Below are 20,893 nucleotides of genomic sequence, written 5' to 3'. Positions count from 1 at the left end.
GGTTGGATGAAGGTTCCGGACGGGTGACTGCAGATGGAACAAAACGGGGGTAAGTAAGCAACAAACCAACAAGGTGCAAAAACAACAAAACTAACGCTAGGCTCTAAGACTGATACTCTGGTAAACCTACTGTTCATGGCTAACGATCCGGCAGGGAATGGATGTTAGGCCAGAGCCTAAGAAGGGTGATGATCAGGACCAGGTGTGCAGATTGCTGATGGGATGCAGGTGCGGAAATCAAGAGAGCTCCCCGGAGCGTTCCAGAACCCTCGGGAAACTGGAGATCACGAACATAACAACTAGTCCACAGACAGGACCCGACTCAGACTGCCGGGATCGTTACAGTACCCCCCTCCGACGAACGCCACCGGGCGGACTCCCCGGAGCGCCAGGATGGAGGCGGTAGAAGTCACTGATGAGGTCAGCATCTAGGACCTGTCGCCGCGGAATCCAACTCCTCTCTTCAGGACCATACCCCTCCCAGTCCACGAGATACTGGAAACCCCGGCCCCGCCGTCTGGAATCCATGATGCGACGCACCGTGTAGGCAGGACCACCTCCGATCATCCGAGGAGGAGGAGGAGGAGGCGGAGGAGGCAACAGAGGACTGAGGAAAACAGGCTTGAGGCAGGAGACATGAAAGGTGGGATGGACTCTGAGCGTCCTCGGGAGTTTGAGTCGAACTGCCACCGGATTGATCACCTTCTCCACCACAAACGGACCAATGAACTCGGTAACAACTTCCTAGACTCAGTCCGTAAAGGAAGATCCCGTGTGGCCAACCAGACCCTATCTCCGATGGTGTAGGTGGGAGCGGGGATCCGGCGACGATTCGCCTGGAGCTGATACCGGTCCGAAACTCTAAGGAGTGCTTTTCTGGCCCGATGCCAGGTCCGGTGGCAACGACGAATATGGACCTGAACAGAAGGCACTGAGAGCTCCTTCTCCTGAGAAGGGAACAAGGGAGGTTGGTAGCCATACAGGCACTGGAAGGGAGACATCCCAGTGGCAGATGTAGGGGAGAGTATTGTGGGCATACTCAACCCAAGGCAACTGAGAGACCCAGGAGGTGGGGTTGGAAGAGGCCAGACAGCGTAGCGTGGATTCCATCTTCTGGTTGGCTCTCTCCGCCTGACCATTAGATTGGGGGTGAAAACCAGATGTGAGACTGACTGTAGCTCCAATGGCCAAACAGAAGGACTTCCAGACAGCAGAGGTAAACTGAGGGCCACGGTCGGAAACGATATCACTGGGCAACCCGTGGACCCTGAAAACCTCCCTAACCAGGATCTCGGACGTCTCCGAGGCAGAGGGAAGCTTGGCAATAGGCACAAAGTGGGCGAACTTGCTGAATCTGTCCACGATAGTCAGAACGACCGTGTTCCCCTCAGAAGCGGGCAACCCAGTGACAAAGTCCAGGGCCAGATGCGACCATGGTCGCCGGGGAATAGGAAGGGGGTGAAGTAGTCCAGAGCTGGGCCGATTGGTACTCTTATTCTGCGCACACACTGGACAGGCAGCAACATAACCCCGAGTATCCTCGGCCATGGCAGGCCACCAAAACGTCTGCGAAGAAACGCCATTGTCCGAGCCACGCCAGGGTGACAAGCCATCTTGCTGGCGTGGGACCATTTGAGGACAGCAGGACGAACCGACTCAGGCACAAACAACCGACCGGGTGGACCGTTACCGGGACCGGGCTGAGTCCGAAGGGCCGCCAGCACCTCCTCCTCAATCTTCCACATAACTGCTCCCACGACGCAGTTCCGGGGGAGAATTGTCTCGGTCTTGGACCCACTCTCCTCCGTCTTGGAGAACATCCGGGACAAGGCGTCCCGCCTTGCCGTTCTTAGATCCAGGTCGGAACGTCAGGGAAAACTTGAATCGTCCGAAAAACAACGCCCACCTGGCCTGGCCGGGAGTTGAGACGTTTAGCCGATTGCACGTAAGCAAGATTCTTGTGGTCAGTCCAGACAATAAACGGTTGCTCCGCCCTCCAACCAGTGGCGCCACTCCTCCAAGGCAAGTTTCACCGCGAGAAGCTCCCGGTTACCCACATCGTAATTCCTCTCCGCAGGCGAAAGGCGACGAGTAGTAGGCGCAGGGATGGAGTTTACTGTCCGTGGAGCATCGCTGCGACAGGATGGCGCCAACTCCCACATCAGACGCGTCCACTTCAACGGCGAACTGACGGGCGTGTCCGGTTGAGAGAGAATCGGTGCGTTGGTGAATCGCCTCTTCAAATCCAGAAACGCTCGATCCGCCTCCGGATTCCACTTGAAGGTCCTGATACTGGAAGTCAAGGCAGTTAACGGAGCGGCCACACGGCTGTAATCCCGGATGAATCTGCGGTAGAAATTGCAAACCCCAAAAATCTCTGGAGCTGCAATCTCGTACCGGGCTGGGCCCATTCCAGAACCGCTCTAACCTTCTCCTGGTCCATCCTAATCTCTCCCCTGGAGATGATGTACCCGAGAAAGGATGTCGTGTGGGCGTGAAACTCGCACTTCTCGGCCTTCACGAACAGGCGATTCTCCAACAATCGCTGCAGAACCTGCCGGACATGCTGGACGTGGTCGGAAGGTTCCTTCGAGAAGATCAGAATGTCATCCAGGTAAACAAACACAAAGAGACCGATCATATCTCTCAGGACGTCGTTCACCATACTCTGGAATACCGCTGGAGCATTGGTCAGTCCAAACGGCATCACCTGATACTCGAAGTGACCCATCGGTGTATTGAAACCCCGTCAACCACTCGTCCCCCTCTCTGATCCGGACCATGTGATACGCATTGCGTAGGTCTAGCTTGGTGAACACCGTAGCACCCTGTAAGAGTCGAAGGCAGAACTCATCAAGGGCAGGGGATACTTGTTCTTGACCGTGATGTCATTCAACCCCCGATAATCAATACACGGTCGAAGAGAGCCATCCTTCTTACCCACAAAGAAGAATCCTGCCCCCAGGGGTGATGACGAGGGACCAACGAGACCAGCAGCTAGGGACTCCTTGATGTAGGTCTCCAAAGCCTCACGTTCAGGTCGGAGATACTGTATAACCTTCCCTTGGGGTAGACAGCTCCAGGGAACAGGTTGATGGCACAATCATATGGTCGGTGGGGAGGGAGTGACAGAGCCTTCTGCTTACTGAAAACTTCCCCCAAATCGTGATATGTCTCGGGAACCAGGGACAAATCTGGGGGTTTAGCCTCAATCACCTGACTGGGAACCGAATGGGGGCAGGCAGTCTTGAGACAGTTAGCATGACAATCAAGGCTCCAACTCGTTACCTTGCCCGTCACCCAATCGAACGTGGGATTGTGTTCCTTCAGCCAGGGGTATCCAAGGACCAGAGGAACCTGGGAAGACGGCAGAATGAAGAATGAAATCATCTCAGAATGATTCCCCGACAACCGCATCTTAACCGGTTCAGTCCTCATCGTGATACGTGCCAGACTACTGCCGTCCAGAGTGGTAGCTTCAATGGCTTCCGGCAATTGCTCCTTGGAAAGCCCCAGCTGTTCCACCAACTCGGCATCTAGAAAGCTTCCATCGGCACCTGAATCGATAAAGCGTTAATCGCTAAGCTCTGATTCCTGTTCATAAGGGTAGCCGAGAAGCGGGGTCTGACAGAGGTATTGAGAGGTCGAAACTGGCTCGCTAAAAGTCCTCCCAACTTTAGCGAGCCGCGCAGTTTGACGACCCGACTGGAACCTGAGAAGCTGATCGGTTGGACGGAGCCCATTGCTTCTCCCTCCTTCGCTCTCGGACTCGATTATCCACCCGAATAGACAAGGCTACCAAGCTGTCCAGGTCACTAGACTCCGGATAGGAGATCAACTCATCTTAGAGCCTCCTCATTCCACCCACTCTCCACAGCCAACGTCTTGAACTCGATCACGAAGTCGGCCACGCTGCGAGTTCCTTGGCGAAGCGAAAACAGGCGCCTAGCTGCGTCCCTCCCTCGGACGGAATGGTCGAAGAGCTTCCTCATCTCGGCCGTGAACCCCTGGTATGAAGCCATGCAGGGATCCTGTCGTTCCCAAACGGCTGAAGCCCACTCCAGCGCTCGACCACGCAGCAACTCAATCACAAAGGCTATCCTAGCCTTGTCTGCGGCATAAGAGTAGGGCTGTAGATCGAACACTAATCCACACTGCATAAGGAAGGAACGGCATCTTCCCAGCTCCCCCTCATATTTATCCGGTGTCGGAACCTTGGGCTCACGGAAGGACACAGCTTCAGAAGCGGCAGGCGAGATGGGTGAAACCGGTAGTGGATCTTCCACCGGACACTTGCGTTGGTTCTGGACCTCCGTCAGACCGGTAGAAAGGTTCGAACTGACAACGCGATCTCCTGTAGTACCGTGCTATGATGGCCCAACATCTTCTCCTGCTGGGTAATGGCATGGCGAACAGAGTCCAGGTCCGCTGGGTTCATTACTGGCCGGATCGTTCTGTCACGAGTTGCTAAGCCAGAACCCAGAAGCAGACAGGACAAGGTAAGTTGAAACGAAGGTGAGTGTTTATTTACAAGTTCAAGAGTGATGCTGAATAATCCAGGGAACAGAGCGGGCGGCGTTGATTAGTTGTTGGGGGTGCAGTGGTTGATCCCATCCTGGGTCGGCAGCCGCCGACCACCAGGCAGAGGTTGGATGAAGGTTCCGGACGGTGACTGCAGATGGAACAAAACGGGGGTAAGTAAGCAACAAACCAACAAGGTGCAAAAACAACAAAACTAACGCTAGGCTCTAAGACTGATACTCTGGTAAACCTACTGTTCATGGCTAACGATCCGGCAGGGAATGGATGTTAGGCCAGAGCCTAAGAAGGGTGATGATCAGGACCAGGTGTGCAGATTGCTGATGGGATGCAGGTGCGGAAATCAAGAGAGCTCCCCGGAGCGTTCCAGAACCCTCGGGAAACTGGAGATCACGAACATAACAACTAGTCCACAGACAGGACCCGACTCAGACTGCCGGGATCGTTACACTAGGTAGAACCCTTTTGGAAAGGGTTCTACATGGAACCCAAAAGGGTACTACCTGGAACCAAAAAGGGTTCTTCAAAGGGTTCTCCTATGGGGGCAGGTGATTAACTCTTTTAGGTTCTAGATAGCACCTTTTTTTCTATGAGCGTTACAATGGATGAAAAGCAAACATGACTAAATGAGTCAGCTACAAAACAGTACAGACAATTGCTTTAACTCTAACTCTAATACCCCCTCTTCCTCATGGTCATATTACCATCTTACCCTTTAACACCATTGTCAGAGAGAGAGAGAGAGGGGACAGTTCTTACACTGATACTGTAACCATAGAAATATAACTACTAGAACACACACTAGAATGGAGAAATCAGAACAATTACTTGAATAGCGGATTACCGTTCTAGTAATTATATTTCTATGACTGTAACCAGCCTCTGCTGACTGAAGCAATGGCGCCTGCCTCTGTCTGTCAGAGTGTGAATAACACTCTCACTCCTTCTAGCATGGGTGACTAATTCAGATGATCAGTGTGGATCATGAATGAGTATGGGAGGCGTGATCATTCATAGCACCACTACTGCTACCGGATACAGGCTGACTGGTCTGCCTCTTAATGGAAGCACACATCTGTGGAAGCCAGGGTTCAGGCAGCTTTGGCACTATGAATATTATACTGTAATTCTATAGCGCTAGTCCTGGAGGAACATTCATATAGACATAGCGATGGACACACTGATTATGATAGTGTTATGTATAGGTTATGAATGTGTTATGAAGTCCTTATGTAGGTACCCTTCAAATAATGTGTCACCCTATAAGGAATGTGCTGAATAGTTAATAATGTAATTTATACACTCAAGGTATCTAATCTTGTATGACAAATTATGGACAACTAGCTATAGGTCCCAGTACTGTGTTATGAGGTAGCCTACAGTAGATATTGGATGTTGGTTTTAATCTCTCTCTCTCTCTCTCTCTCTCTCTCTCTCTCTCTCTCTCTCTCTCTCTCTCTCTCTCTCTCTCTCTCTCTCTCTCTCTCTCTCTCCTCTCTCTCTCTCTCTCCCTCTCCCTCTCTCCCTCTCCCTCTCCCTCTCCCTCTCCCTCTCTCTCTCTCCCTCTCCCTCTCCTCTCCCTCTCCCTCCCTCTCCCTCTCCCTCTCCCTCTCCCCTCCCTCCCCTCCCCTCTCCCTCTCTCCCTCTCCCTCTCCCTCTCCCTCTCCCTCTCCCTCTCCCTCTCCCCCTCTCCCTCTCCCTCTCCCTCTCTCCCTCTCCCTCTCCCTCTCCCTCTCCCTCTCCCTCTCCCTCTCCCTCTCTCTCGCTCCTCTCTCTCTCTCTCTCTCTCTCTCTCTCTCTCTCTCTCTCTCTCTCCCTCTCCCTCTCTCCCTCTCCCTCTCCCTCTCCTCTCCCTCCCTCTCCCTCTCCCTCTCCCTCTCCCTCTCCCTCCCCCTCCCCCCCCTCCCCTCCCTCCCTCTCCCTCTCCCTCTCCCCTCCCTCCCCCTCTCCCTCTCCCTCTCCCTCTCCCTCTCCCTCTCCCTCTCCCTCTCCCTCTCCCTCTCCCTCTCCCTCTCTCTCCCTCCCTCTCCCTCTCCCTCTCCCTCTCTCTCTCTCTCTCTCTCTCTCTCTCTCTCTCTCTCTCTCTCTCTCTCTCTCTCTCTCTCTCTCTCTCTCTCGGCTTAGAGTGGATTTAGCAAGACATGATTTTGTGATGAGAATCATCAACAATGACTGACAGTGACAGCTCTTTTGTACTTCGCTGAGCTGCAGTTGCACTTTTAAGCCTCCACTGTGTTAGGACAACCAATGACATAAGAATCTCACAATTAATTTGGGATACAATTCAAAACACATATGTAATATAATGATATAATAACTCAAAAAATAGATACAAATGACATTTCTCTATACTGAGTAACAAAATGTACATCCCAAATGACACCCTATTCCCTTTATAGGACACTACATTTACATTACATTTTAGTCATTTAGCAGACGCTCTTATCCAGAGCGACTTACAGTTTGTGAATATATAAAAAAATATATATATATATTTTATATTTTTAGTTATATCTTTTTTATTAAAACATTTTATTTTATTTTTTTATTTTTTTATACTGGCCCCCCGTGGGAATCGAACCCACAACCCTGGCGTTGCAAACGCCATGCTCTATCAACTGAGCTACATCCCTGCCGGCCATTCCCTCCCCTACCCTGGACGACGCTGGGCCAATTGTGCGCCGCCCATGAGTCTCCCGGTCGCGGCCGGCGGCGACAGAGATATTGGAGATATATATACTACTTATGACCATGATCCATAGGGCTCTGTTCAAAAGTAGTGCACTATACACTGAGTCTACAAAACATTAGGAACACCTGCTCTTTCCATGACATAGACTGGCCAGCTAAATCCAGGTGAAAGCTCTGATCCCTTATTGATGTCACTTGTTAATTCCACTTCAATCAGTGTAGATGAAGGGGAGGAGACAGGTTAAAGAAGGATTTTTAAGCTTTGAGACAATTGAGACATGGATTGTGTATGTGTGCCATTCAGAGGGGGAATGGGCAAGACAAAAGATTGAAGTGCCTTTGAATGGGTATGGTAGTAGGTGCCAGGTGCTGCGGTTTGTGTCATGAATGGCAACACTGCTGGGTTTTTCACACTCAACAGTTTCCCGTGTGTATCAAGAAAGGTCCACCACCCAAAGGACATCCAGCCAACTTTACACAACTGTGGGAAGCATTGGAGTCAACATGGGCCAGCATCCCTGTGGAACGCTTTCGACACTTTGTAGAGTCCATGCCCCGACGAATTGAGGCTGTTCTGAGGGCAAAAGGGGCGGGTGCAACTCAATATTAGGAAGGTGTTCCTAATGTTTGGTATAGTCAGTGTATAGGGAATAGGGTGCCATTTGGGATGCACACAAAGCTAAATGAGCAGACTTTCTATGGCAGTCTTGGAGCATTCATTTATCTTTATGAAGATGTCAGGGAGGACCAGTGACCACACTGCCCATAATGAGGACAAAACCAACCCTTCAGCCTTCTGTAGTGACTTCCCAGAAGACTTGACACCACTGCAAAGGAGACCACTTTCTGCTGCATGCAGCTCTGAGAAAACAAGCTCTCTGACGCTTACTACACATAGAACATGACACGCTATCAAAGAGTAAGAGAGAAAGAGAAAGTGTGAGAGGGTATGAGAGAGAGAGCGAGAGAGTGAGAGAATAGAGAGTGAGAGGAGAAAGTGAGAGGAATGGACTGGGCGAAAGTCAAACAAGGTCTCTGTATCCTCGTGCTGTTCTAAACTGACAGCTGAAGCCCCTTGGACCAATAGCATCTTTCCTCGCCCCTGTTCTACCCCCTCCATTCTCCCCCTCCCTTCATCATCCCATCACTTTGTCCACAGGATTAAAACAAAGCCTCTCAGATTCTGATCAGCCACTTTGGACAGGAAGCCACAGACTCAATCAGACCATATTTGCAACACATAGAGATGACAGACAGAGGGGAAGGTCCATTGAGAGCCTCAAACTGACCATACAGATGAGAATAACCTCGGAATAAGCCCCCTATCCAATACCTAGCCTACAGTATTTTCTAATCATTCCCATCAAACCAATGGAGGATAGAGTGCCCTTTGCAGCCAACACCAGATACATTTATTAACAATCTGCCCTTTTAAAATGGTAATGTAATGTCTTATTTTATTTTTGTATTATTTTAATGTTATGGCCAGTGTTTGCGATTGAGCCTTCGGAATGGAAACCAAAGACAAAGTGAATGGGACAGTAAAGCTTTTAAATGTAATGTAATTTAACCTCTAGATCAGGCAAATACAAATCTGGACTTTGAAGCCAGTTCCACTGCTGATTTTCATTATTTCCTTCTAACCAGGGACTGATTATGACCTGGGATACCAGGTGGGTGCAATTAATGATCAGGTAGAACAGAACCAGCAGTACTCCGGATCTGCAGGCTCAGATTTGAATACCCCTGCTCTAGATATCAGTATGCTTGCTTACCTTCCGATCATGGTGGAATGCTGCTGGACGGCAGCCTCCAGGAGGCGCTCCAGGATGGTCCACTCCCCCATGATGGCCGTGGATACTCCTCTGGGTACAGGAAACCCGCTGTAGGCCCTACCCTCGGGGCTTCAAGGTGCCCTAGGCCCACGGGCGTCTACCCACCGGAGGGGAAGAGAGAGTGCTGCTGCTGGGTGGGACTGGGGGCCGAGGGCGTCCCCTACTACAGCTCAATGGGCCCCCATGGCTGCCTGATGGATATCCCTGGTCCCTAGCTCCACCTCCGCCGCGTTGACCTGAGATGACTGGACCGGTGCTTCTCTGTGTGTCGCCGTGCAGACGCGCGTACACGTACAAGCACTGTATCTGGTGGCAGAATTGGTGTCCCTGTTTTCACTTGTTCTGTTCTCACGTTGGTTCTCTCTCTCTGCGATCCTGCCCTCTAGGTGTACCTGGCCTCTCTACCTATCTCTGTCTCCAGCTACCCTACTGCTTTCACACAAACACACACACCTGCCCCTGCTCGCTACCACAACACACATAGAAGAGCCTCACACTCTCTCCCCAGCTGTCGTAATCCCTCAGCCACTGTGCTGGGTCTGGTAAAACACCACCCAACACAATGAAACCAGACTCCCACACTCCAAACACCCTGCCATGCACTGAGACTTACAGTGTGCAGGAACAGTGATCCATCGCAGTCTCACAAGCACACTCCTTCACGCTCACACACTCGCACACTGTCCTCAACAGTCAAAGATCAGCATCTGTCTTCTCTCTCCACTCCTCCCTCATCCTCCTCTTCCCTCCCTCATCCTCCTCTTCCCTCCCTCATCCTCCTCTTCCCTCCCTCCACTCTGTCTCTCCTCCGTCCTCTCTCTCTCCTTCCTTGTGGGTAGTCTTGTGCTTCTCTGCCTCTCTCTCCACCTCTCCTCCACAAGCTACTACCTACCGCTCTCCCTCCACGTTGTCTAGTTTTCTGTTTCCCTCTCTCCTCTCTCCACTCTCCTCGTTCTGTTCACACCGTCAGCGGTGGAGTCGTGTACCTCCCTCCCTCTCTCGTTTACTCTCTCGCTCTCCCCCTCTATCACTTTGGCAGAGAGCGAGAGTGAATTTCTGCTTCGCCGGTGCTCGTAAGGAAAGCTCCCCACTGGTTTCTCTCAGCGTGCTAGAGGAATGATAGCTCTTCTTCTCCTCCCTCCCTCTGCTGCTTCTCTGCCTTCATCTTGTTTCCCTCACAGTTTGTCTCCATCTTCACCTGCCCACTCCCTTTCTCTCACTCTCTCTCTCTCACACTCTCGCTCTTCGCCTGCAGGCACCCGGCTCGTGCGTGTGTCCAGAGGATTAAAGGAGAGGAATCATCTATCTGCTTATCCTCTCCTCTCCCCCCTCTCTCTTATCTCTCACTGTTCCACTCCAAATACAACACAACTGACACACAAACCATTTTCCATTATCACTTGCCTTGCTTTTCCTCCATCCCTCCATTTTGCCCACCTACTGGCGTGCCTGCTGTACCTCTCTTTTCCCCTTTTCTACCTCTCCTCTCACCTTCTGTGTGTACACAGAGCGTTCACATTGACAACTGTGTTTATTTGCACTGGCTTGGTGTCAGGGGATGCAAATGTAGAAGACTGTCATGGTCACCTTTGCTGTTATGGTCACCCTCAAATGCACAAACACTTGCTAAGTCTCTGGTGGAAATGCAAACATACAATTGACCCCCCTCTCTCTCTTTCTACCCACAGCCAAGGGAAGGAGAGAGCAGAGCAAGACTGAAGGCATATGTTTGTGTGTGTGTGTGTGTTGGAATTAAAGGGAGACGAGATATAGCAAAGAGATTTGACGTTTGGAGCAACTTGCAACTTCTACATTTCACGTTTGGAGAAACGTGGAAAAAGTATAATTCTGTGACTGTGAGAGCTTGTTGATTTTGAGTAATTTACTCAGGTGATGCACTCCCTCTCTCTTCATGCAAACCCTTTCTAAGCAGGAATGACATCACACAACGACAGTGTCAATGGGATTGGAATGCGGTGTCCTTTACAATGTGTATATTCTAGTGTGTCTGTGTGTCATCAGTTGGACACCAGCACAGACGCTGGGCTGGGAGAGCCTCCCAGGATAAGGATCCAGAACCTTATCCTCCCTGCTGAATTCAGACATAGGACTGACTTGCTAGCTACTGTATGTACACAGTTCATATCACTGTGTTACCCATCCTCTCACATTCAAGAAAGCATCCACTGTGAGGTTCAGGTGAAGATTAGAAATATCTCCCAAGAGAAGGTTCTTTGACATACATGTCCTGAGCGAGTGAGCTATGGTCAGTACCAGTGCAGTCGGTAGGGGAGGGGATGAGGTATTCACCATTCACCTTCACTATTCATGTGTCTTTGAGATTGGAGAAAGGACAGCTTGGTATATAGGACTATAGGTGAGAGGACTGATGGTTGCTGGCTCAGCACATCGACGTGCTCAGGGAGCCGTGAGACACACTATAATGAAGTCATGCAGGTGAGCAGTGAGAGCGCTCATAAATGTGTACCGCTTGGCGCCACTCACGGCACACCATAGTCATCTACCCCATGCTAAAGCAATCTGTCTCCATCAACGGCTTGCACGTGAGTTGAGGGAGAATAGAAAGAAAACATGAAAACCCGCGCTCTCAGACACACACACCTAAATATGTACACTCAAAATGACTGAAGGTCATTGTGAACCAAAATGAACACCAAGATGGCTGGTAGCATTGATAGAATAGATTAGACAATAACATTATTGTCCATTGTGAAATAGAAATGTGCCTTTTTACTGCCATCGACGGCCATAACATAGGTTTACTATGGGCACTGTCTCAGAAGCACCAGTGTGTTGAGGGTACAGTGCATTCGGAAAGTATTTAGACTCCTTCCCTTTTTCCACATTTTGTTACATTACAGCCTTATTCTAAAATTGATTACATAAATACAATTCCTCATGTTAATATATATTTTTTTATATATACATTTGCAAACATTTAAAAAAACCTGTTTTCGCTTTGTCATTATGGGGTACTGTGTGTAGATTGATAAGTATTCAGACCATTTGCTATGAGACTCAACATTTAGCTCAGGTGCATCCTGTTTCCATTGATCATCTACAACTTGATTGGAGTCCACCTATGGTAAATTCAATTGATTGGACATGATTTGGAAAGACATGCACAGTTGACAGTGCATGTCAGAGCAAAAACCAAGTCATGAGGTCAAAGGAATTGTCCGTAGAGCTCCGAGACAGGATTGTGTCGAGACACAGATCTGGGGAAACGGTACCAACAAATGTCTGCAGGATTGAAGGTCCCCAAGAACACAGTGGCCTCCATCATTCTTAAATCGAAGAAGTTTGGAACCACCAAGACTCTTCCTGGCACCATCCCTAGGGTGAAGCATGGTGGTGGCAGCATCATGCTGTGGGGATGTTTTTCAGCGGCAGAGACTGGGAGACTAGTCAGGATCGAGGGAAATATGAACGAAGCAAAATACAGAGAGATCCTTGATGAAAACCTGCTCCAGAGCGCTCAGTACCTCAGACTAGGGCGAAGGTTCACCTTCCAACAGGACAACGACCCTAAGCACACAGCCAAGACAACGCAGGAGTGACTTCGGGACAAGTCTCTGAATGTCCTTGAGTGGCCCAGCCAGAGCCCAGACTTGAACACAATCGAACATCTCTGGAGACCGGAAAATAGCTGTGCAGCGACGCTTCCCATCCAACCTGACAGAGCTTGAGAGGATCTGCAGAGAAGAATGGGAGAAACTCCCCAAATACAGGTGTGCCAAGCTTGTAGCGTCATACCCAAGAAAACTTGTGGCTGTAATCACTGCCAAAAGTGCTTCAACAAAGTACTGAGTAAAGGGTCTGAATACTTATGTAAATGTGATATTTCAGTTTTGTTATATGTTAGTCATTATGAGTCATTGTGTAGATTGATGGGGGGAGAACGATTTAATCAATTTTAGATTAAGGCTGTAACGTAACAAAATGTGGAAAAAGTCAAGGGGTCTGAATACTTTCCAAAGGCACTGTAACTACACTGTGGATAGGGGCAGGGTGATGTGGGCACCGGATGGTCCCTGGCTGGCAGGCGCAGGGATTAGCGGTGTGGGGAGGGATCAGAGGCAGGCGGTGGGCCACTCTTTAGGTTAAATATTAAATTTGCACCCCGATTAAGGGACAAGCAGCTTTGTCAGCACTCCAGGTACCCACGGGACAGGGGGATAGATGTCCATATCGCCCCGCCAGGGGTAATTAAGGTTTAAGCCAATAGGGTGTAATCAATTACCCCCCGCCCCCCAACTCCATATTAATGCCTATGATTTTGGAATGAGATGTTAGACGAGCAGGTGTCCACATACCTTTGGTCATGTAGTACTCCCGAGTGGCGCAGTGGTCTAAGGCACTGCATCGCAGTGCTAGCTGTGCCACTAGAGATCCTGGTGATTTTTGAATGACCAACCCTTCCTCTAATAATAATAATAATATATTCCTCTGTCCCCAATACATACATCTGTAAGGTCCCACAGTCAAGCACTGGATTTCAAGCACAGATTCAAGTACAAAGACCAGGGAGATTTTTGACTGCCTCATAAAGACGGGCAGTGATTGGTAGATGGGTAACAATAACAAATCAGACATTGAATACATCTTTAAGCATGGTCAAGTTAATAATTATGCTGTGGATCATGTATTAAACCACCCAGACATATCAAAGATACAGTCGTCCTTCTGAACTGAGCTGCAGGACAGGAAGGAAACTGCTTAGGGATGTCAGCATGAGGCTGTTTGTGATTTTAAGAGTTCAATGGCTGTGATGGGAGAAAAATTAGGATGGATCAACATTGTAGTGACTCCACAATAATGACCAAAATGATAGTGAAAATTATACAAATATACAGAATATTCCAAAACATGCATATGTATGTTACAAGGCACTAAAGTAATACTGCAACAAAAAAAAACAGCAAAGGAATACTTTTTGATCTAAATGCAAAGCCTCATGTTTGGGGCAAATCCAACACAACGCATTACTGAGTAACTGCCTCCTTATTTTCAAGCGTGGTGGTGGCTGCATCATGGTATGGGTATGCTTGACATTGGCAAAGACTGGGGAGTTTTAAAGGATGAAAATAAACGGGATGAAGCTAAGTCCAGGCAAAATCATAGAGGAAAACCTGCTTCACACCAGACACTGGGAGATGAATTCACCTTTCAGCACCACAATAACCTACAACACAAATCTACACAGGAGTTGGTTACCAAGAAGACAGTGAACGTTTGAGTGGCCAGGTTACAGTTGACTTAAATCTGCCTGAAAACCTATTGGCAAGTTTTCAAAAATGTGGTCTAGAATTTTGAAAATAATGTCCAAATATTGCACAATGCAGGTGTGCAAATCTCTTAAGAGACTTAGCCAAGACTCTGCAATTGCTGCCAAAGGTGTGATTAACATGTATTGACTGAGGGAGGTGAATACTTATCTAATCAAGGTAGTGTTTTATTTTTCATGAATCTTTAAAAAGTTAGAATTTCATCCACTTTGACAGTATTTGTGCAGATAGTTGACAAAAATGTACAATCAAATCTATTTGAACCCCACTATGTAGCACAAAATGTGAAGAAATCCAAGGGCGGTGTACATTCTATAGGCACTATATAATAAGTTATAGCCACTATTTTCCCAAAGGTCACAAATGTGACCACTAAGATATTTTCATATACCACGAGCATCATGGATACAATGTATGGAAAATTAAGACATGTAAACTAGAGCCGTTAAACATTATTTTTGTAAACAATTGGAAGAATGTATTGGTTTTTTAAGCAGTTGAATACAGACTTCTGGTGCCAAATTCGTAAAATTACACCTTGGAGATTTGCTTGTGGTCTAGAGACCATTTTGAGAAATCATATGTAACTTTTGAAATCATACTAGACACCTTACTTATTTTGTGGATAAGTACAACTAACTCCTCTAGAGCCTGTAAAGTACACGTTTTCTCTCTCTCACTATTGTGACCGATGGGATTAAATAGGTTACAAACAATTTATATTGTTACCACAAATGCAATGAGGCATTTAAATATAGCATAGTCAGAGTAAAAAAAAACAACAATTTCAATAAATAACTTGCTTTAATGAAATAAAGTGATTTTGTACAAAATAATAGATGTAACTGACACAAGTCAGTTGCACACAAGTCCAACTCTTGACACGTGGTTTTAAAACGTTAAGTCTGTCATTAATTGCTTTGCGTATTCACTCAGGCATCCACCCCTTCTAATGAGGGCATTAATCTTGATGTTTGGCAAGAGCAAAAGACAAGATTACCAACTACGAGAGGGAGACAGCACCCTTCAATGTTCCCAACTGATGTTGACAAACCCAGAGTCAGTGGATTTAAATATCCTGCCAAATAACTAATTTAAACTCTAAATGCATTAGAACTGAGCCTGAATCTGTATGACACTATCTGGGTTGGGCTGGTTCATGTTGTATATAGGTGTGTGAAAATATCAAGGCACGGCAAATAATCTTCAAAATCGTGGGGACTTGGATCTTCAATATTTTCCAACAACACAGATTTAAAAAGGGTGGCAACTCTGTCAACCTTGATAGATGACATTTTGAGAGAGCAAACAGTAGCTCTCTGGCTGGCTGTCACTCAGTGGTGGTGGGTGCCGCTGTGTTGTTGTGAGTGACAACATAGTCCTGAACAGTTCAATAGGTTGGTTTGGTCGCTAGGTGATCTCCTTGAAGGCCCTCTTCTCAACATACTTCACCTTGTGTCTCCTCTTGAACCTGCAGGAGGAGGCAGAACACACAATCAAACACTGTCCATGCTAAAGCACTTCAATGGCTTATCAAACCAAGACTATATTCTCTTAAAAAAGAAATGTGGATGGGAAGCAGCACAGCATGTTGCCCTCAGTTCCCAGGAGGCTGTTCACACAACAGCGCCCTGAGTTCCATGATTGTCTTCACATTTCTGTGGAAATACTGTGAGAGCAAGGATGGGATCATCACTGGACACTGTCATGCTCAAGCTGACTGAACCAAGGGGTTCTACTACAATGCAGGTTAGCCAGCTAACTTTGATAAACAACCAAAAATAACTATTTCCTGGTTCATTATGAAAGCTAAATGTGTTTTTGGTTGTTGGGTCAATTAGATCATGCCCATTTCAAGCTCAACTTTCCAAAAAGTTATTTCACAATATTTAGGCAAGTTAACTGGCTAACGCATTGATCCTGCTTTGTAATATACCTCTGGAAACTGCCAATAATGCAAACACAAATCTAGAACGTTCTACTATGAAAGTTATGAGTTATAGACATACACGCACCACTAAGTATACGACATCATTGTCCAATATCAATTATAGGCAAATATATACCTGACATGAGATGCTGTTTGTTTTAAGGAAAGGGGGAGAATAACTTACTTGGCTCGTTCTCTGGGCTCAATCATGTTCCTCTTCTGCATACTCTTGAAGCGGTCCTTGAGGACACTGCCCTCTGGCTGCAGGACACATAATTACATGTGGAGAAGGGAAACATGTCAGCACATTTACATTTTAGTCATTTAGCAGACGCTCTTATCCAGAGCGATTTACAGGAGCAATTAGGGTTAAGTGCCTTGCTCAAGGGCACATCGACAGATTTTTCACCTAGTCGGCTCGGGGATTAGAACCAGCGACCTTTCAGTTACTGGCACAACGCTCTTAACCACTAAGCTACCTGCCGTCAGTAAACACATATAAATAAATGCTCTGATGAAGGACCTTCTCCGAAACAGGTCAGCATGAGATATTATTGAAGGGAAATAAGTTTCTATCCTGAAACTTTTTTCAGCATTTCAGTTCCACATACATGTACATGGGTTCAAAAGGTCAGCCCAGTATGAATGTATTGTAGACAGTGAGGGGGATATAATCAGTCACAAACCTTGAGTGTCCGCAGGGATCCAGGAATCTCATCACTCAGCTGGATCTCTAGATCCTGAGCCTGGAACCTGGGGAGATATGTGGGGGACAAGTTCAGAGAGTATGGAGATCACAGACAGGACAACGGCACAGACAACTCACACTAAGGGGAAAGCAGCACTATGGAAATCAGCCTAATTACTTGGTTTGGATGGAGTATAGGTTCTACTGGAGCCCATTGTTACAGAAATGTCTAGAGCTACTTCCAGTTAATCCTAGGATGCATTTTACCTGCTTTTCAAATGGGCCAGGAAGCTCTATGGGGGAAACTGTTGGATCTCGCTCTAGATATAAATTGTAATAAATAACCAAGATGGTAGATGAGAACAGTGGCAGCCCTGTGGAGGTACTGACTTGAGTCTGCCGAGACGTCGGGGCATGGACTTCTCTGCCTCCTGGTTGGCCTTGCGCTGGGCCACCCTCTCTCTGGTCCGCTGCTCCCGCCTCTTCAGTGTCGCCTGGATGGAGCGCAGCTGGAAGAGCTGCTGCTTCTTGTCAGTGAACGCCCTCGCCGCCTGCTTCTGTTGCAACTGCACAGCGAGAGAGACACCGTGGGTCAGATCCTAAGCTAGTACATGGAGGGGAAAGGCTAGGGCACATTAGGAAAAAAGGCTTAGTAGTCTTCAGTACCTTTATCTTGTCGGTGCGCTCTCTCTTCCTTTCTTTCTCTGTCTTTTTATCCTGCTGCAAGCCGCCACGAATAGAAACATCCTCTTCCTCCTCATCTTCTTCTTCATCGTCTTCCACTAGCCCTTCCACTTGTTCCTGGAAGACCGTCTCCTGCAGAGAAACAACAGAGGAAGGTCAGGCTAAATGGAGCTGGACGGACCACATATAGGTCTGAACTGTGAAATGATGAACAGTTGGGAGGGGGGGTCGTACCTCAGTGGCGGTATCCTCTCGGTTGACAGCCAGCTGTCTCTCTATTCTCAGTTCCGCTTTCTCCCGCTTCACCTCCACCTCATGGGCCTCCAGTAACAAGGCCTGGGAGAAAAAGGTCAGCACTTCAATACATCAACCACAGCATTACTCAACATGAATTGACAGAACACCACACACGTCATGGGAGCAGAAACATTGACAAATGAACCGGGATTGAAGGTTTTGGCATTTAATCACTGTTAAGCGTATTAAGTTACCTGATGGGAGAAGAAGTCTGGGTTGTAGGAGCCTCCGGGGGCTATGACCTCCACTGCTGGGAGAATAGAGGGCTTTGCATTGAGCTTCTCTGGTCGCTAAGAGTGAACAAGATAGCGTTTAAAACCTCATGGTCTGACAGAGTAAATATACAAACACTGATATTTGCCTAAGTATCCCTCTTTACTATATAGCACATACAATACTGAGAGACTATAAACTTTAAGGCAGTGACAATGCTGCATTTGTCTCACCTTCACACGCCTTTTCCCTGTTTGCTCAAGGTAGTAAGGATCTGCTGTCTCTATGGCTGCAATATGAAGAAAAGATGGTCACAAACACTGGCTGAAAAGAACTCCCAACAATTTATTTGAATTAGTTTAGCATTTTGAATAGTCAAACATGCCCTCTCCTCCCCACAGGTCATAATAGGGTCTGTCTGGGAAGTTGTTGGCCGCCGTCTTTGCCTTTCACGTTGTAGTTGCCGGTCTGCGGTTCAAGAGCCGTTTCTGTCTCCGTGGCAACACGCCCATGGCTGCCAATCTCTCTGCATTCTCTCCAATGCGGCGGAGTTTCTTTGCGTTCGGTTGCTGGTGTGCCAAAACACTGGGGGAGAGAGGAGGAGGGAACTGAATTTTAAGTAGTGTCCTAAAGAAAAGGAAGACTTCAACAGTGTGTACAATCACAGCTTGTTACGAGAACAAGGAATAAGCTAACCAAAGTACACTTACATTTTAGTCTTTAACAGACGCTCTTATCCAGAGCAACTTACAGTTAGTGAGTGCATACATTTTCACACAATATAGCCTTGCTGCATGGCTCCAGTTTACAAAGTGGGGGAAATCTGGGTAGTATTAGTTCATGCACACATTAGCAAAACCTTACGCAACAGAAAACAAAAACAAGTATTTCTTATTGGAAAGTTCAGGTAGTCCCTTCACGTTCATTACTAGTAAATACGACCCTGGAGAGGGGAAACAGCACATTGCCCTCAGTTTCCAGAGGACTGTTCACACAACAGCGCCCTGAGTTCCATGATTGTCTTCACATTCCCGAGGAAATACTGTGAGCGCAAGGATGGGTTCATCACTGGACATTGTGCCATGCGCAACCTGACTGAACCATCTCCAGGTAAGGGGCAGGATGATGGGTGTGAGAGGGCAAAGGTCAGGGTACATCAGAAAAACTCACTCTTTAGGCGGAGGGACAAGGGAGTCATGCTGCAGAATCAGGTCTATCCTCAGGGGCTGTGACTTTGACTTCTTCCCCTCTTGGACTTCTGGCATCAGACACAAAAAACACTAACTTCAGTGATTTGACACTACAAACGTTAACAAAGTTGAAGCAGAAAATGTATTTTACGTAAACAGTAGTATCGCTTACCTGGCTGGACACTTTTTCTCTGCTCTCCGATGTCCACAAAGAACAGGCTATCATCTGGCTTCTCAGATATCAGTCCTCTGTCTAATAATATTTTTTTAAACATGTAAAACTAGATCATTCTATTTGCTTCAAAATGTGTAACTAATGCATACAGCATGTGTTAAACTGTAAATAAAAGTATTCACGTTAGCTAGCTAGCTAAGTACAAAAGCAGCCGAATCACAAGGCATTAGTAAACCGGTCAAGAAACGATTCAGTTTAGGTGTGTTGCTCATGTTTGGATAATTATGAGGGTGATTATAGTTAGGAATGTAGGTTGGAAATGTTTTTGTTTTTTTAAACATGTAGTTATCTAGCCAACTCCATTGGTTAGCCTGCTTAGCTTGTTTACTAGTTAGAATAAACAAACCAACGTGTACATTAGCATTGCTAGCTAGCAAGGTAGAATTCCCATTTTTGTAAGACTTGGACTGATTGACATGAAAAACTAGCTAGCTTGAATAATCAGAGGTTTGATAATAATGTCGCAATACCTGCTAAATAATCTCTTATTAAGTAATACAGATGTTAAAAACTAGCTAGACAGTTAGCTCTATTGGCTAACACACGCTGCTCACCCTGTAGCTCTTTCCTGAAGTCTCACGTCATCCAAAAACTCTTCAATATCTTGAATATCACTGTGTTTGTTCCAATTCTTTTTCTTATTCTTATTCACACGCATTCTCCGGCCACTGTTCAAGTCATCTGAGTCGGCCGACGATTTTAAAGATATGAATCCCGACTGCGACGCTGCCACGCGTTTGGGTCTCTTAACCACCGCCATGCTGGATCAACTGTAGATTATGCTGCCCTATTGAGGTTCTGCACGAATTGATGGGCCCCTATCGCCACCTTGAGGAGGGCTTGTGTAAAAAGAACACCCCTGGAAATAAGATATTTGTAGGCCCAAAATGTATAAAATGATAATAAGATAATTTCTTGCTAGGTATTTTAATAGTTTTTATTTATTTAAAACGTGTATATAAAACAATTCATACTAAAGCAATGTTTGTCACAATACACAAACCTTCCAAGAAATGTCATCTGAGAATCTAAGTTGTTTGATTTCTTACATGAACAACTATAGGTAACAGAAATCCAGTAATTGCTAATTTTGCAATGATATACCTTTTGTCTTCCACTCACGTGGAATCATCTGAGTCCCATAAAACACCTTCAATTAGTCCATAATTGTCATACATTTAAATGGTCAATATCTGCCAATGCAATAAAAGGAAATTTCACAAACATCGCACATTATGGAGTATATCACGCTTTTCTTAATTTCTTGATCATGTATTTCAGT

General features: G+C 47.0%; 2 protein-coding genes across 2 annotated transcripts in view; both read right to left on the bottom strand.

The window, feature by feature from the left end:
- LOC121567514 (gap junction delta-2 protein) overlaps positions 1 to 9,816 on the bottom strand; it is a 49,388-nt gene extending 39,572 nt beyond the window's left edge. The window contains exon 1 of the mRNA XM_041877609.2: positions 9,006 to 9,816. Coding sequence (XP_041733543.1) covers positions 9,006 to 9,076 — 71 coding nt within the window. The 5' untranslated portion in view covers positions 9,077 to 9,816. The remainder of the gene's footprint in view (positions 1 to 9,005) is intronic.
- A 5,343-nt stretch (positions 9,817 to 15,159) lies between these two features.
- LOC121567511 (ribosome biogenesis protein NOP53-like) lies at positions 15,160 to 20,892 on the bottom strand. The gene is given in 12 exon segments (XM_041877605.2): positions 15,160 to 15,845; positions 16,489 to 16,565; positions 16,991 to 17,057; positions 17,383 to 17,558; positions 17,659 to 17,808; positions 17,911 to 18,012; positions 18,168 to 18,263; positions 18,420 to 18,475; positions 18,572 to 18,771; positions 19,357 to 19,444; positions 19,549 to 19,625; positions 20,166 to 20,892. Coding segments are annotated over 12 exon segments (1,356 nt in total). The 5' UTR covers positions 20,372 to 20,892; the 3' UTR covers positions 15,160 to 15,784.
- Position 20,893: the final 1 nt, after the last annotated feature.

This window comes from Coregonus clupeaformis, chromosome 6, assembly GCF_020615455.1.
Source record: "Coregonus clupeaformis isolate EN_2021a chromosome 6, ASM2061545v1, whole genome shotgun sequence".
Classification (NCBI taxonomy): domain Eukaryota; kingdom Metazoa; phylum Chordata; class Actinopteri; order Salmoniformes; family Salmonidae; genus Coregonus; species Coregonus clupeaformis.
Note: the sequence above shows the minus strand (reverse complement) of the source record. Positions and strands in the feature narration are given on the sequence as shown.